Source organism: Phlebotomus papatasi, chromosome 2, assembly GCF_024763615.1.
Source record: "Phlebotomus papatasi isolate M1 chromosome 2, Ppap_2.1, whole genome shotgun sequence".
NCBI classification, from domain to species: Eukaryota; Metazoa; Arthropoda; class Insecta; order Diptera; family Psychodidae; genus Phlebotomus; species Phlebotomus papatasi.
The window spans coordinates 11495078-11514028 of record NC_077223.1 but is presented as its reverse complement, the minus strand read 5'-3'; the positions used below and the strand labels follow the sequence as shown (position 1 = coordinate 11514028).

The 18951-nt window shown below is 33.1% G+C and overlaps 1 protein-coding gene across 1 annotated transcript; it reads right to left on the bottom strand.

Moving 5' to 3' along the window:
• Positions 1–313: 313 nt before the first annotated feature.
• On the bottom strand, positions 314–7626 carry LOC129803754 (coatomer subunit beta'). Its single transcript, XM_055850535.1, has 4 exons — positions 7482–7626; positions 6602–7224; positions 532–2668; positions 314–475 (listed from the first exon to the last, which is right to left on the bottom strand). The coding sequence occupies exons 1-4, from the start codon at positions 7482–7484 to the stop codon at positions 443–445; spliced, it is 2796 nt and encodes a 931-aa protein (XP_055706510.1). The 5' UTR covers positions 7485–7626; the 3' UTR covers positions 314–442.
• Between the last annotated feature and the right edge of the window lie 11325 nt (positions 7627–18951).

Genomic DNA, 18951 nt, shown 5'->3' with positions numbered 1-18951 from the left:
ACTGATTTAGTTCTGTCAGAAAGATACGATTTGAGCAGTTTTATGCTGGAGGAAGAAAACGAATATAAAGTAAGTATTGTACATAAAACGGAAGAAGAAGAAGAAGAAGCTAATTTGCTCAAATTCGCTGTAGTCCTTCCTATTAGGTGTGATTTCTTCATAATCACACCTATTTTATCGTGATTCTTTATAATTGAGCACTTTTTGTGGAATTTACAAAGGCTTTGACGCTAAATTCTATCGCTAAACCGGATGACATTTTGCCCCATATTCACGATTGAGAGAGAGTCTACTGTACATTGAAAAAAAGTCCTTTTTCTTCAGATTTCCCCACAAATTTTCATTTGGGCAACATGAAAAGTTATATAAAGTGGAATACATAGAACAATATATCTAAAGAGCCTTGAAGACTGCATCATTTTGTCGCCCAACAGGCTGCAAATTATTCGCTCAAATCGTCATCAATGTTGACATCCTGCAAGGAAAAATGTTTAATTTTCTGGCAAAATATTCCCACAAAAATTATCTTACCGATGTATCAATATTATCATCCAGAGTGATCCCTTCGATCTCCAAGTCAAATTCATCTAGAGATGATTTTCTCTTGGGCGGAGGTAAATCACTTTTAGGCGCTGTCTGCTCACTCAAATCCACCAGATTCCCTTCAGATGGTGGCATTGTTCCACACCAATTCACCGGTACCTCCTTTGGCTGCTTGGAATTCGTGCCATTCGGACTGTAATCGAAAGCTCCTCCCTCTTCAGCTGCTTTCATCTCTGAAATGGCATTTCTGTCAATATTTAGCGGAAGGGATGCAGCAGCCTGTGCTGGAATGCTCCTTGATTGGGTTTCCTGGAGGAATTGCTGAGTCTTCACAGCATCGTGCATTCCGGGAAAGAGATTTTCATAGTTCTTCGGATCAGCCAGGCTCTGTCCTGCCTTCTCATTGGTCTTTCCCAGCTCCTCCCGCCACAGGCTGACCACATGGGAAATTTTGTCTGGCAAATACGTTCGGGCGAAGAAGGCAGCTTCTGGGAGGCGATTTGTATTGATGAGAATGTCCAAGCATGCCTCAGTGTCGCCCAGCAAAAACATGGAGAGGAAGGATATATTATGCTTTCCCTGACGCGATCCATTCTCACCCAGAGATCTCAGCATTCCTGCATCCCCGATAGAAGTGGCCAGGAGAAGGAGACCACCAAAATCATTGGCTCGCTCGAGACATTCTTGCATGAGGACAAAATCATTCTTAGCCGTGGCAGCTTCAGCCAATTGACTCCACTTCTGCGGACTGTCGGATTCCCTGGCAAGTTCCAGGGCAATCCCAAGGGCCCCTATTTGCAGTGCCAAGTCAAATCGATGCTCAGCATCCGTTGACACCTGCAGAGCCTGTTCCCGGAAGCCCTGCTTCTCCAGGAAATGAGCCACTCTCGTCCGATGTTCACGCGGAATTGTGGGCAGAACCCGATCAGCTGTCTCAAAATCTCTGCGCATAACAGCCGTCTGGTACTCGAGGACAGCCAGCAGGAGGGAGAAACTTGTCACATTGAGTTCCTTGTCACCCAAATAGAGACGATTGTCCTTGGGCACATACCCCAACAGATACATTGTCCTGTCCAGATGCGATATGGTGACAATCTCTCCGCCAACATAGTAATTAATCCGATTGACCGAATTGGTATAGATGAAACAATCTCCCACCCAAAGACCCGTCTTCACCACTTCAGTCACCTCTCCCAGAACCTCAAAAGCATCCTCAATGCCATCCTCCGTCAGTCCCTGCTTAGACTCCATCACCGCTGCAATGGCTGACGTATCCACACTCAAAATGAAGTAAGATTCATCCGTGGCCAGGCACACCAATGATCCCGATTCATTCCAGAAAACATGCTTCGGCTGCACCTCAATGCGCCGTATCAACTCCATGGATTCCCAATCATAGAACGTCAATCCAGAAGATGTTCTAACACCCAGCATATATCCACCAAAAATCCCCTCTGCCCCATAATCCGGAGTAAAGGATTTTCTCTCCTTGAAATTCCTGAACAATTTAACTGTTCCACTGCTCTCCCTTATTGCATACTCACTGCTCTCTGATGCCCAGACAAATTCCTGAGCTGATCCAAATGCCTTATTCCTCAGAGCCATGGATGTATAAATGATATACTCTCCATCTCCACATACCACCACAAATCTCCCATTAGGATTGTGAGCAATGGTCTGCGGATAGATTTCACAGGCTCCCATATCTTTGACAGCCACCGGAAGGCGCTCTCCATCCTTGATTTCAGTATCCTCCGGAAGTGCTTTGAGATTTACTTGCTGCATCTCCGAATGCTTTGCCCAGATTATTTTTCCTCCATTGACATCCATCGACATAGCAGGCTCTTCTCGGCCTACCTTGATGATAATTGAACCCTCATCGTAGCCCAAAGCCACATTATTTGTCCCCCTCATGCATGCTACAGTCCACACACGCTCAAAGCCGTAGTTGAGGGATGTTTCCAGGCGATAGGTGCCTGAATGCCAAATCCTCACGGTACCATCTTCAGATCCCGTCAACACAATCGGCAACTCCGGATGGAAGCATACAGCAGAAATATTCTGAGCATGCCCTTCCAGGGTCTGAACACAAGTTTTGTTCTGATAGTCCCAGATCTTTACATATCTGCAGGATAGAATTTAACAAAAAAAATCCTGGGTTTAGGACAAAACTAGTGATAAGACTACATCAGCTGAATGAAGATGAGATTCTTAACGTGGCACAGTGGGGCAGAATACCCAAAAACCTGGCAAAAAACTATTTTATGGTATTTTTGCATTCCGAATGATTTTTTTCTTAAAATTGAACGGAATTAAGACTTATTTGTTGAAATTTTTATCTTAGTATTAGAAAAAAATATATTTATTTTTTAGTATGAAGACCTTCGAATTTTGTTTTTTAAAAATCTTGCTCTTAGCTCTTTTTTTTCAAAGAGAATATAGGGGAAAGGCTCATAATTTTGTCCAGTTTCTAAATATGGACACTTTGAGGGTAAAATTGGACACTAAAAATAAATTGATTAAAATGATGAATTTTTATTCCAATATTTGATGAATAATGAATTCTATCTAAATATTTGTTCTTTTTGGAAGATTTTAACACTAAATACGTTAAATTTTGAATATGATTTGAGTTGAAATTGCTTTGTTGAAAATTCAGTGTGAGCAATTGCTTACGAGAAATATGACAGAACTTTATGTTTACTTCAGTCTTATTTAGCTGTGATGAAGTACTAACAATGTTCTTCGCTTTTTTTGAGTGATATTATTGAATATTCATTGAATATTGTGTTGATTCACGTTAGTGGTGATTTGTACATTTGACCTGGGTAGGAATTCTAAGATTTGGTGATACTCTCATCAGTGAGAAAATCGAGAATGAAGATATCACGGTAGATTTTTCACAGGTGCTAGAATTGCGATTCTCAGATTGTGAGTGAAAAGTGACTGACAGCATTCATGGAGAGCTTTTGCTAGAATGCCAAAATTAAAGTTCCCCAGAGGATTGAAACCTTTTTTAGGTTGTTTGCGGGCCATTTTGTTCCACCTCTACGTAGTTTTGAGGAGGGTTTCACAACTCTGAATATTTCTTTGAAACGTCATATTTCACAGTGTTTTGTGTATTTAGGAAAATCTTTTTTCCACAATTCTGTGAACAAATAATGATGAAGTGATGAAAAAATATGCTGTTTTAGTGAAGAAAACGGGCCGGTGAGCATCTTAAAATCGCCGGCAGTACTTCGTAACAGAATGTTATGCAGTCACAGAAGTGACACCGAAAATTTTGAAGATCTTTCAAACAGGTTTTTAACCATTTTCCGGCTTATTTGTTAAAATGTTTTAACGTGAATTGACCTAAGAGGACCTCTAAGAAGCATCCCCATTAGATTTTGGGCATAAAATAGCCAAAATCTTTCGGTGAAAACATTTTCACCCAAACTTTTCTCGGTGAAAAATATTGGCCCGTGAGTTCTTCACGCGAGAAATTCACGGATGCTTAGAATCGCTTTCTGTGAAACTTTCGTGAAGCTTTCACAGAAAGTGTCAAATGAAATTCTCACAGTGAAGTGAGATTTGTCTTGTGAATTAGATTTTTCGTGTGAAAAATGGGAAATTTTTTAAGACATTTACCAGTGATGTGATAATCCTTATTTTGGACAGGTGTTTTTCTCAAGAAATTTCGTGAAGTTTTAGCTTTTGTGATGACTAGGTTGGACAAATGCCTGGAGAAACAAAGGAGCATCATCTCTACGAAAGAGATGTAGCGAGAAATGCCTTGAAAGGCTTCCGGAAAGGCCAGTGAATGAGCGAATCCGCACGTATTTGGAGTACCGAAGTCAACTCACTTTAATGAATGATATGGAAAGTTTTCGGGCTTCTTGTGACATTCTACGGTTCCCTTACATAAACAGGAAGAGGACTTGGTAAGATTGGTTCATCAAATGAAGAACAATGGGCATCCTGTTGAGGCGGATTAGCTGTCCAAATTTACAGCCAAGTTGTCCAAAATAAGAGTCAAATTCACCTCTACATATCAATTGATTTTTAAACGTATTAAGACTACTTTACACATTGAGTGCCCAAGTGTGCAGGGTGTGTTACAATAAGTTCGACAATTTTGCATTTAATATGCCAAAAAAGCTAGAATAAGCCATTGCCTTTCGTAGAATTGCCCCTTCTAGAGTCACTTCATTATTTGTAAAATGATCATTTGACGAACATTTTTTGTACTTTTACAAACATTTTTTCGTAAATGTTCGTAAACACACAAAAAAATGTTCGTAAAATTTTGTCATTTGTTCGTATTTGTTTGTAAATTTTTAACAGACAAACAAAAATTTACGAACAAATGACAAAATTTTACGAACATTTTTTGTGTGTTTACGAACCTTTACGAACAAGTCTTTGTAAAAGTACAAAAAATGTTCGTCAAATGATCATTTTATGTACAAAAAATGTTTGTGAAAAAAATACAAAATTTTACGAACAATTTTACAAAATATTTTTTTCTGTGTAACCTTTGCCTGATTGGAATTCTCGCATAAACACAAAAGACTCATAAAATTTATTCTACTTTAACTCTTTCGCGTCATTAGAGTCATATATGACCCGGTAAAAAAAACAATTTTTTTTTACTATTTACATTAATTGAAATCTATCGGTTTGTGCACGATATCATAATAGAAGGATGTAAGATTCTTGGCTAATTTTCTCAATACTCCAGATATTCAGGAAAAGAAAATATTTGAGATCAAAAATCACTAATTTCGAGCTTTGTGAAATGATTTTTCTTTTTCAAAATTTTTCATATTAATTTATTTTTTTCAGCAAAAAGTTCTTTAGAAACACAAAATAGAATATCCAAAGATTGTATATTGCATATTTTGATATAATAAACTACTCTCAATTTTCCAGAAAAGCGTGTAGAATTTTCCGGGTCATATATGACCCTATTGTCCTCAAGGGTAACAGTGTTTTCGTCCCAAACCTGCAGCGAAATGTAGTTGGGACATTGTTTTTCTTTGTGAAATGCAGGTGGGACATCTTGCTCCTGGACATTTCATCTTATATCTGATGAATTATAACATATTTTGCAATATTTTAGAGTATTCTGCAAGCGTCCCATATTGTGCAATTGTATTGTGTGTGAATAAATATGTAGATAAGTTTATTTTTGCCAAATACCACTCAAAATATTGTGACAGTGACTGTTCAAGGGATTACCAGGAAGATTCCTTGAACACCAGGAGTACAGTATTCATCAAGACAATCCAGTTTGCCATGGTTTTGACCAAATTACTAACTTCAAGCAAAAAAAAAACTCTTAAAAAGCCCGTGATATAGATTTTGAAAATGGTATGTACACTTCCCTTGAGGACAACAGGGTCATATATGACCCGGGGTTTTTCCGAGTTTTCACGCAATGGAAATTTTTTTTTCCTCTCTGAACTATTATATTTGATCATAAAGCATTAGGAAAAACTCAATTTTACATGAATTCATCCGCTGAATAAAAGTGGGACGCGAAAGAATTAATCCTTCGCACGAGTGATTAAGTTTTTACTGTTTCTGGTCAGGAAGCAGTTTAAAAAAAATATTTGTCATCAAGGAGTGGCGAAACATATTTTGTCAAAGTTTGAGCCCGATCAGAGGACGTGAGATTTTGTGATGATTGTAGTAGGTGAGATTTTTGAAGGCGATGAATCAAATGAATTAACTCTCGCTAATTCGGCTCTTTTAAGATCGGGCTACTTTTAAATTCGGGCAGCGGTTACATTTGAAAAAAGTTTGTTGTCATTTTTCAAGTTTGATTATGATTATCAAATGAATCAAATATGCCCAAAATTGGCATGGTTTGTCTTAGTTTTGATGTGATTTTGAATTATTGAGGGATTTTCATGCAATTTACGTTATATATGAGTGTGTAAACTCAATATCTGTATGCACTTGAATAAAAAATCGTTGCATTTCAAAAAATTTGTCGCCCGAATTTCTGGCTGACATTTCGGTCCCATATGCCCGAATTTGAGAGAGTCTACTGTATAAAAATTTGACTTACCGATCATCTGCTCCACTGATAAGGTAGGGCTTGTCTCCACCGTGGTAGTAATCAACGCAATTGACTCCTTTTTCGTGTCCCTCGAGAGTGAAATTAGCCATATTTGAGCCCAACTGCCAAACCTTAACCGTTCTGTCCAAGGATGCACTGGCAAAAGTGTTATTGTCCTTGGGATTGAATACTATTTGCATGACATAGTGGATGTGCCCTTCAAAGACTCGCTGGCAGGCCCACATTTTCTCCCAGTTCCACAGTTTTATCAACATATCGTCGCTACTGGTGAGAATCAGTGGCTGAGTTGGATGGACAGCGATGCTACGGACGTAGTCTGAATGAGCCTCGAACGAGTGCACCTTCTCCAGGGTATTGTAGTTAAATACACGGATTTGCATATCATCTGAGCCCGTTACAACCCAATTTTTGCGGGCCACGAATCTCGCACTCCGCACCGGAAGGTCACACACCTCAAAATCCTTAACCATTTGCTGATTTTCGTAATTCATCACATGGACATGGCCACTGTACAGAGCACAGAGCATCCATGGTTCTGAAGGATGCAAATCCACGCATTTTACACGATCCGAACGACTCGTCAGACGTCTCTTGATATCCAACCGGAGAGGCTGCAAAGAGTGAGGTTACGTTTATTATTTTTTTTCCTTTTTTTCCAAAAATTCATTGATAAAAACCAAAATAACTACATTGAAAAACACAAAATAAGTCTATGGATAGGAAAATGGAAAAAACTACGTGAAATTTTTATTTATTATGTGAAATTCTATGAATTTGTTGAGAGAAAAAATGGAAAGACAAAATATACAGAAATCACTGGATGTGACATATTTTTCACAGATATTTTAATTGAAAAAGTAGCACTAACCATTTTTGCACTGAATCCGACTAAAAATTTATAGAATTTTACTGTTTTATCCCGGAAAAATGAATTATTTTCTTATAGGGAGTCACTATTGCAGAAGAAAACCACGTATACAACGTCAAACAGATACAGCACAGCAAATCTTCTGCTACTGCGATTTCCTCACGAGATGTCGCCCGCTTCGGAAAACTTATTGGATTGTCCGTAAAAGTGAAACATTGCTAAATTTAAATTTAAATTGAAGATCAAAAACTGCTTATCGCAAATAAATATTTTTTTAATATATTAATCTTTAAAAATCTAAATTCAGCCCTGACATTTATCTTTATAAAAAAACTGTGATTTTGCATTTAATATTATTTTAATTTATTTTAATTTAAAATTACATCATATTAATGGTGTTCTCTTTATTTAAAATTCTGTACAAAAGAATATTTTCATCCTTTATCATTCCAAATAAAAAAAAACAAATTTTAAATTTGAAAACTAAAAATTTTCATTATCCAGGTTAAAAATAGTCCATAGTAAAAAATTGTACTTACATAAACTTTGAATAAAAGCCATCAATAAAAATTGAATAAATCGTAACGTGTTTTATTTCCATAAGAAATTAATCCATTTTAAATGTGTTGTATGGTAAAGTGCTCTGTTATAATAAATTCAAATTTTGCACCGGCTGAATTAAAATGCTTATTAGATCATCAATATTACCTATTCGCTTCGCATAAATTTTACTACAAACTTTGCCAAGCTCAATATTTAGTATTTCCATTTCGCGAGGTGCGTTGATCTAATAAACAACTTTTTAAATTAGGCTCTTTTAATTTCAAGCTTAGAATTACTATATAATGGTTCTGACCGTTCTGACACACCTTATCAATAAAATTTCATGAAGTCGCAATTAGCATCCTTTTCTTTCTCAAATTTGCATTACATATATCACCCGTCAAATCATTGCTCCACCTGCCGATTTTACTCGAAGATTTTTTGAATTGTAACGGTATATTCTAGTACATTCAGAGAAAATCTATAGATTTTCGACAGAATTTCTGCCTGAAAATCTCTAGATTTTCGGCAGAAATTCTTCCAAAAATCTGCAGATTCTCGACAGAATTTCTGCATAAAAAATCTGCATAGTCTCCATTCTCTCAACAAAAATATTGTTGATTTATCAAGAAACTGCAGCAGTTACAAAGAAAATGGTATGCTCTGCTTAACAAGCATTACCGATTAAACATTTTAGATGAGTAAAAAAATTCAAGACAAAAATACTAATAAAAATCGCCCATGAAATGATAAAAAACACGAAATTTAGGTCGACACTCTGCTTAAAGTTTTCACTTCAATATTCTCTACTTATAACACGGCGTCACAGAATTCTTTATTTTATATAAACACTACTGTGATATCACCAAGAATAACTCTATTGAATTTTGCAAGCAAAAATGAAAAATATTCCATCTTTTCTGACACAGCTGTCTGGAAAGTCTGGAATGTAGAAAAATCTATAGAAAATCTGCAAAAATTTCTGACGAATTTTGTCCCAAGCCCAAATAAAATTCGTAGGAATATCTACCGATTTGTCGGCAGATTTTCAGCACAGGTGTAGATATTTTCTGCAAAAATCTGAAAGATATCTGACGAAATTATTTGACGGGCATATTCCTTTGCATTCTTCTTTTTCTTTTGAACATCACACCAAATTTAATTTAGTTCAATCTAATTTCGAGTGGGAAAGAATAAGATAGACATATGCAAAAAGAAAAGGATGTGAATTTCAATTTTACGAAATTTTCTTGATCTAAGGTGTGGCGAAGCCGTAAGGTTCTATTTGCAATGTAATTTTATTTATTTCAGTATGCATTTTATGCCTCTGGCGCACGACACCTTTTGGATCGGGAAAAATTCATGAAATCAAAATTTATATCCTTTTCTTTCTCAAATGTTTTTTTTATATTTCTATCTCCTTTCGCACTCAAAATTCTATTAAACTAAATTTAATTGATAGACATTGTAAAAAGTATGAGAAAGAAGTGATGTGAATTTCGATTTCACGAAATTTTCCTGATCTAAATAGTGTGCAAGACCCATTGTGATTTAAAAGAAAATTTTGGGGAAGTGGGGCACCTTTGAAATTAAGCTTTTCTCTAGCCGAGTTCTACTTAAAAATAGGCGAAAAAAGCCATAGGGTAAAGTGGTACAAGTTGGACAGTGGTACAAGTTGGACAATGGTACAATTTGGACAGGACATTTTGTCTTGATAAATTTAGTACTTCATTTTTATTTGTATATTCTTAATGCTTTAGTTTTATAATTTGGGTCCTTGTGCTTAAAAACAAACTTTGTACTGTATTTATCAAGAAAAAAGCCATGTCCAACTTGTAACACTAATTCCAAATTATATCACTTTACGGTATTTTAAATATACATCAATTCAAAGATACCTCACTTCCCCAAACCGATTTTTATATAAAAAAATAACTAAATTTTAAAACCATATTATTTTTAATGTACTCGGCTATTTTAACTAGGCTGTTTGTACAATTTATTGGTTTACGTTTACAAGCTGATTGTTTTATTTGGTTTATCTCAATCAATTATCACATTTTGAAATGCGGACTGGTTCTTACAACCGCAAGAGTCGAATCAGAAGTGGAATTCTCTAACAGCATGACAATGTCATATGAGAATTTTCATGGTAAATTCGAGAGGATAACAATAAAGACCAATGAGCATCGAACAGCCATTGTAAGTAGCTGTATAAAGTTTTTAGTAACTAATATGAGACGGATTTTTGATTAGTTTTTCCGAATTTAGGGTAAGTGTGCCAAATTTCGGCATAGTTGCATGAAAGCGAAAAAGTCTCAAGTTTGAAATGTAATATCTTTAATAGAAATTGATTTTTTTATTCCTTCTACTTAAGGAGTGTTGCTTAGAACTTTGTAGACAGTTTATCGTCTTTATTTACTTTAAAATTGTTCTTAGTACATTTCAAAATGAATAAAAATGTAGGTAGACATAGCTTTGGTGCCCTATTTCGGCCACCTTCATTCTCATAGTTCCTTTTGCCCTTCGGGAATTCTTCCAATATCTTTTTCACGTCATCTCGTTTGTCGAAGCTACATATTTTGTTATTCTTTTGCATTGTATAATCTCTAGAGTATGTAAAAACTAAAAATTCATGAAAATTCGAGGAACAAAAAAGGTGGCCGAAATTGCAAGCTGGCCGGAATTTAGCACACTTCCCCTACCCCATAAATTTCTTCTAATTTTGCCATGTGACATTGTCATGCTGTTATAGAATTCCCCAACAGGGATATCGATATCTTTCAAGAAATGATGCTCAGAATTCCACCAAGAGATCCCCAAAACTCTAAAATAAGTTCATATAAAAATATTAAAAAATACTAAGATTTTTTTTAATTATAGCAATTACGATTTTTTTAATATTTTATGAAGGCTGCAGTAAATTGGTAAGTAGGGTAACATGGGGTAATTTGGAATCATGTCTATTTTGGAATTTTGAGATTTTCTAACTGTTTCAGATGGTCAAAGAGAAAAGGAAAACCACGAAGAAGTACAAGACTTCACTTCGAGAGTACTTCTTTGTTGTTTTCTCCTTTTGCCATCTAAAACAGTTATGAAATCTCTAAGTTCCAAATTAGACATGATTCCAAATTACTCCATCTTACCCTATTTTGGTAAAAAATGGTAAATAATAATTAAACATTGGTAGTCTTATCTAACTAGGGGAAGCTAGGGCAATTAACGAAGGGATAATTTCAATTTTTGCATACTTTCTTATTTCTTTGGGAGAAATGAAATAAAACCTTTAAGTTACTAAAGCGGTACCTGCCCAAGGTTTACAGAACTTAATAATTTTTTAAGGGTTGTCGTTTGATATCTGTTGCATTAAAATTTTATATTTTACTAATTGCAAATATCTATACAAATAATATAATTGTAATAATTTAATAGAATTTTCATGATTTTAATTAATTTACTTAGGATTGGATCAAGAGGGAAACAACTCGCGAGTCTAGAACATCTACCAACGTGAATATCGCGAATATTGGCATTTTTTCATGAATATTGCGAATATCGCGAATAATTCCTAAATATTGCGAATATTGCGAATATCGCGAATAATCCCTGAATATTGCGAATATTGCGAATATTTAGGGAAATATTCGAATATTTTCTTCTTCTCATATAAAATTGGAAATATTTTGTGAATATTGATTCTACGATATGAAATTTTGGTCAGTTGTTTGCCCCTTGGATTTGATGAATTTTAAAATGTTTTTGACCATTTTGCTATTCTGAAAGTACGACAGAGGCAGCTTCATACAAGTTTATGGGGAAGTTTTCTGTGACCAATAATAATTAACTATCACAATTTTAACTAAAACCAATTTTAGATATTCATAGAAAAGGTTTTGCTATTACAGACGATTAAGTTTGAAATTTCAAAAATATATTCTCTCATTTAATAACGACCTCTTTATATGCACTAGCAAAAGGACATCTTATAAGCCGTAAACGTAAACATATCTTTTGACTCAGGAATTGATTAAAAATGGAATTCTAGATGCCCTCCAGCACCGTATTTAAAAATTATTTAATTTTTCTGTCCATCATTTTGTTTCTAAAAACAAAATAGTACGAAAGCAATGGGTCATCGAGTATTTTTTTGTTTAAAAAAGTGTTATAACTTTCACAAAAAAACAACGTGATCACTGATCTCAAGAAATTCTGAAATTATTAATAACTTTCTGCAAAATGAAGACGTCACTTGAAGAAAATTAATCAACGAAAATTAATTATTTGATAGAATTTTGTAACATTCAATTCACTTGGATTGAAGTGCGAAAGATAGCGAGTGGGTGAAATTACAAGATGTTCACTATTATTGTGTCTTCGTAACGAATCTCAAATGCGAATGCCACATTCTCTTGCAACACTGATTTATACTACTTCACCATACAAATTTGTACGATGCCATCGCAGAAAAGAAGGTTTTACTTTAGTCACATGATGGATATTAACATGAGTGGTCGATATGAAAACCCGTTGTGTTTATTTATATTATTATTATTTCATTTAAAATATATTATTACAATGGTTTTTTTTTCATTTTTTCCTGAAAGAAGATTAATAGTAAATAAAATAATTCTTGGAAAAATTCTACAGAAATATATAAATAAGATAAGAAATATAAATAAAAATGATAGGGGAGACCGGGGAGCTTTGGGACACTTTTTCATGTTTTGACTTTGAGACACTATTCCAAAAAACCACGATTGTGTATTACAATTTTATGCGGTCTATAGGATACTTATGGGTATTGACTTTATAAAAAGTATACTCGATAGAACTTGGAAAACAACTGAATTTTCTTGGAGAAGATAAAACCCAAACCTCCCCGGTCTCCCCTAACCATTTATATGTATATAAACATAAACCATTTATTGTACCATTCTTAAAAGAATGTGGATAATTAAATTACCATATGCTACCCCAATAATGTAATGTTCAAAGTGTCACCATAACTTTTTCTCCAAGGATTCATTATATTTACCTCCACTCTATCAAACTTATCATCTATTTTATATAAAGATAAAATTAAATTAAATTAACTATAAGTCTCACCTTTCTAAAATTTTAAAAATATTTTATTGATCAACGCGGACTCAAATGATTTTTGGTGGGATCAACTTCTCAAAGAGAAATAAAATACCATTACTTTTTGATAATCCTTCATTCTTTCACTCTCCGTAAAGCTTTTGATGAACTCAATGATGGTGGGATGAGATTTTTGGTGGGATAATCAGAGCTTCTCAAAGAGAAATGAAGATTTGGTGTCTCATCGTCAGCAGTTTAATGTGGAGAGTTGTGGAATAGTAAAAAAAAAGAAAAGAAAGGTAGATGGAAAATAAGAAGAAAATACAAAGTGTCACCATAACTTTTTCTCCAAGGATTCATTATATTTACCTCCACTCTATCAAACTTATCATCTATTTTATATAAAGATAAAATTAAATTAAATTAACTATAAGTCTCACCTTTCTAAAATTTTAAAAATATTTTAAAACGCGGACAAATTTGATTGATCAACTATAAAATACCATTACTTTTTGGATAATCCTTCATTCTTTCACTCTCCGTAAAGCTTTTGATGAACTCAATGATGGTGGGATGAGATTTTTGGTGGGATAATCAGAGCTTCTCAAAGAGAAATGAAGATTTGGTGTCTCATCGTCAGCAGTTTATTGGTGTCTACCGTGTGGAGAGTTGTGGAATAGTTTTCATCATTTGCAATTTCATTCCGTTTTTATGCTACTTTTTTTATCGTGCAGCAGGTCAAAAGAAATTTCATAGACAGTTTTACGTTATTGCATTAATTTTAATCACAACAAAAAACAATCATTGAGTGTTTTGTACCCTAAGCGTTTCTTGTGGAATTTAACCGTGGCAAAGTAAATTAACATAAAATGTGTCTTGTTGGTGCATTTCCCATGCTCTTTTTTGCAAATATTTAATTTTGTGAATGTCTTTTCAGGTGTGAGGTCTAATAAAAAAGGCCAATATAATGACAGAGATCAAAAATATCTGCTCTGTGGCAAATGGGAAGTCTCTAGAGTTGCCCAATAAGCTCACAAAAATGAATGGGACTTTGTGTAAGTTTGATTTGTTTATACTGTGACTATAATGTAACAACATTGACCTCTCACATGATGTTTCCTTAAACTTTTGCACTTCTCAATGTGTTTTTTTTTTCTATTGGAAAAATGTCATTATCACGCATTTTATTAGACTGTATAAATTAGTGCTTTTCTTATGCAGCGTTCATTTGAAGTTACAGGGGCATAACTCGTGTCCCTGTGAGAGATAGCTCAGCGTTATTACTCGAAATAATGATTAATACGTATCTATCAATTTTGAACTAAGTGATCGATCTAATCCTCAGGCCTTGAACCTTGATCATTAACTTCAAGTCTAAGGTCAATTAATATCATCAGATCTGTGGGAAGTATTATCTTAACAGAATTTATGAGAAAATATTAAAATATTTAAAAAAAGAAATTTGGGGCAAAATACGAAAACTTGTAAATATAAAAATTCTATTATTTTCTAAGGCAAAAAAGATCAAGGCCTAAAATTTTATCCTTATGGTCTTGATGAATCTTCCTAAATCTCCAAAGATTTAAGAGATTCTTAGCAAAAAAGTAAAAAAATAAATAAAAATTTTAGGCTGCTTTTCAAAATATTTTCCATACAAAAGATATTAATTTTAAGCGAATTATTATCCAAATTTTATGCATTAATAAATTTTTTAATAATAATTTGTATCTAGATTGTTTTGTATCAAAAATGATCTTATCAGATGGCAGAAGATATGAAATAATACGTAAAAAATCTTCACTTGTCATATTTAACCCACTTATTTGTAAATGAAGAAAATATTCAGTTGAAACATTATTTTATTTGAAAATGTATCGGTCTACAATTTTGTTGAAGACTTTTCCCTACTCTGAAAAAAAAAGTTCTGTGAAATTAACAAGACAAATTTGTCAAAAGAATGTTTTCTCACAAAAATACGGCATAAATGACAAATTTAATCCGATTTTGATGATTTTAGGTAGTTCTGATATAGCTCATAAACTGTTTTCATTAGTTTTTAAGAATGAATAGGGGAGGGTGGGGCAGTTTAACGGTGGGGCAGTTTCAATTTTTGGATATTCTTCTTATCCCTTTGAAAGGAATGGGATAAAACCTTTATGTTATTGAAGAGATAACTGAGACCCATTCTCATAAAAATAATTAATTTCGTGACGCTTCTCGTTTGAGTTCTGTAATTGATTTTATAAAACTGCATCAAAATGAAACATTTTGTAATGTTTTATTTTCAACAATTTCTAAACTATTGCACTTATCTATCGAAATAACATAATTTTATTAAATTACTAGTGCTTTTATGTTTATTATAAGGCATTTAGCGTTGAATGAAATCTGAGACGGTTCTGACAATTTTGATTTGAGTTCCGAAACTTCGCGAGGGGCAGTTTCATGCAAGCACACGGAGAAGTTTCCAGTATCTAACAATTTACTTTTTTAATCAAAATTAACTTAATATGATCATTGAAAACGTTTTGTAGCTGTTTTTGTCGATAAAGTTCGAAATTATGGAAAATAGTATTTCCTAAAAGTTCATAAAAAATTTAAATTTAATTAAATTTTTAATTAAATTTTTTTAAAAATTAAATGTAATGATAAATTTAATTGTTATAATATCTTTTCAGAATGTTTTCAGCAAGATATTGTAATTTTTTTTTAGTATTATAAAAATTCAAGACTTTAAAATAATATTATAAAACTGTTATACTAAAAAGGACATGTTCTAATGCGATATAATGATCCAACAATGTACAGAATTGGCTTAGCACTACAAAAGACATTTCTTTCGTATAAAAATTCAAAGAAAATTGCTCAATTAATTAGAAATAGGCTTGAAAATCTTTGGTGATATTTTATTTTCTCTGTATGATTAATTAGTGTTAAAATTCTGTTATAAAGTTCTTGTTCGAGTATATTTTTAGGTTTTAGAGTCTTAGAAGATTTCAAAATAGTAATTTTAATCAATTCTGGTATCGCCAGTTTCCTATAAAACACATTTTATCTTTCTCAAAAATTGCATCATATTTATCTTGAAATTGCTCCACAACGGGGGACTTTCGCGCATTCTGCCATTCAAGTAAAATCATTTTTTCCACAATAGACCAATGAAATTAAAGGATTATTATTATTATTTTTATTAACCCCAAATCCAACTGTAATTCACAGAATATACAAAGTTTTACTTCTGTTTATCATCTTTTTGCAAAATGGTCTCAAAATCCATTTTGCAATTTAGGGGTGAAACTGCCCCACCCTCCCCTATTAGTTAATTTTTTTAAGGAATATGGATCAAAATAACATTAATATTTTTTTTTTAAGTTGTAGAATTTTTCTACAAGCTTTCTGTGCATAAAATTCACTACTATAATTCATTTCCACACCAAATTCTTCAGAAACATTTCCAAATGAGCTTGCTTGGTGGAGTATAATTAGGCGATAATACGAATTTAAAATTGTGAAAAACGTTCTGCCTTTATGTCTTCAAAACTCCAATTTAAATCCAATTTTGACGAACCTAAATTCGCAAGTTCGTAAATTGAAAACTTGCTATAGTCACCTAACAACTTTTCCATGTACTCCAAGGAAATTGATGAGAAATTGCATGAAGATGCCCTTTAGAGCAGAGGTGTGCAAGAACCGTTGAAACCGAATAAACGTCAAATGAAACATGTACGTCAATGGTCAAAACGCTACCAGAACGAACTTATTTTGACGTTTATTCGGTTTTTAACGGTTCTTGCACACCTCTGCTTTAGAGTCTCGAAAGGTTTTTCTGCAAAGCTTTTGTTTTCAAAGATTCTCCAAAAAGCTCTTCTAAGACAACATTGTTTTTTTTTTTTAACAATAGTTGATCAAAAGCTTTTACAAAATCCTCCAAAAAACTATTCAAATTTAATTAATAAATAGATCTTATGCATGTTCTTTTGAAAAATCACGATAAAACCATTTTTAATCTACATTGAATGATCTTGGATTTTTCGAAAACCTCATAAAAACCAACAAAAAATCCAACAAAAACCTTTCAAGTCAGTAAAGGCCATTTCTTAGTAAAGTCTAAAGACTTTTTTGGCAACAGAACATTTATTTTAGGATATTATTCTTAAGCTTAAGATCAATTTCTGCCAAAAAAAATGTTACTCAGATCCAAAATCATCAAAATAGGTGTAAAAATGTTCCTGAATAATTTGTTTTTCAAAACATCTTAGTTTTATTAATTCTTCAAGAAGTTCAAATTCATTAAGATTGAAGAGAGAGCTACTGGTTCCTACCGTTCGGAAAACGGGTGATATTCCTCCAAAATTTCAAAACATTTCAAATTTTGCCCCCTCTTACTAAAATCCTGGCTATACACCCTTGGAATAAAGGATAAAAAGTAGGTTTTATCTTTTAGATGGAGGAATTTAGTCTTCAGCAAAGTTTTAGTTTTAGCGATAAATAAAACCGTGTCAATTAGAAATCACTCAAGGGGCATTTGATATCCAAATAATGTATGTCTCAAATGTAACCAACATATTTTCAACGTAATCGAGCTATTTCTTAAAAATATAATGTATGAACACAATGGATGTATATTATCTGAAAATTATGTACGTTGAATGCAAGTATAATAACTTGACTAAAAAATGTATAGAAAATATCGGTTATTTTCTATTAATACATGTAATACATTTCGTTTGATAAATTCCAGTTAATATTTTGTTATTTTCCCTTAAAATTACGACCAAACATTTTTAGATCTATAAACAAGTCATAATATAATCTATTTTTGAGTGAAAATGTATAAAACTATGTCAGAAATTTCTAAAGTATATTTATCTTACATATTCGTGCTATTATGTTCACATAATGTCGTGAAATTGTATGAACATCGTGTTGTGGTATATTTTAGTTACATTTGCTCCATAAAAGACACGAGTTATATACAACTTGTCTTCTTTTTGTATGACGCTGTCAGATTGTCAAAATCTGCTTTGTTTACTAAGCAGAGGTTCATTTCTGAGTAAAACGTTGTGATAAAAAGTGATGTTTATTATAAATTAAAATATTGAAGTGTACCAGCGTGTACAGTAAAGTCGAGCACACACATCGAAGAGATCAAATTTGACAAAGTAAGGATAACTGATAGAAAAATAGTGAATTAATACTGTATTTGTGAGAGCTAACATTTTGTTTCTTTAATTGCAGTGTAGCGAAAGTACAAGCATTAAAACAAGTTCCTGATCTTCTGTCGTGAAACTAAATTGCAGAAAGAGTGTCCAGAGTGCAGAAAAAGTCTATCAAATGCACAAAATTTCAGTGTTTTGACATTGTTTATTCTGAAGTGATATTATTTATACAAGGAGTCTGTAATGTAAACATATTGTACGATATAATGTAAATATAATCACAAAAATATGTAAAAACGTGTTTTCTTCTATATTTCTTATTTATTTAGGGTATAATATCTTGATTTTATTTTATCGAAATAAAATGAAAATTATGGCGTGGAAAATTATAGAAAATTGGCAACACTAAACCCAATTTAATTGAGAAATTGTGCAAAAAATATTTGTGTGTACCAATATTTGTCCACAATTGTGTTTAAAGTGATGTTCTATCAATACACGCAGTAAAAATCTGACATCCATAAGTTATTTCAATGATACGATGGAAAAAGCAATGAGTTTATTCAATTTTCTTTTCTTTAATTTCTTAGCTTTCCCTTGAGAATTTCAGGCCGGGAATGAAATTTTGTTCACTAATATTGTGTCCCTTAACGCAAAACAGTCGTTGCATTAAATCTTCATACGCAATA

Coding starts and splice junctions, on each gene's coding strand:
- LOC129803754 (XM_055850535.1), bottom strand. Junction 2,669..6,601: donor ATCAGTGGAGCAGATGATCG/GTAAGTCAAATT, acceptor TCTATCCTGCAG/ATATGTAAAGATCTGGGACT. Junction 476..531: donor ATGATAATATTGATACATCG/GTAAGATAATTT, acceptor TTTTCCTTGCAG/GATGTCAACATTGATGACGA.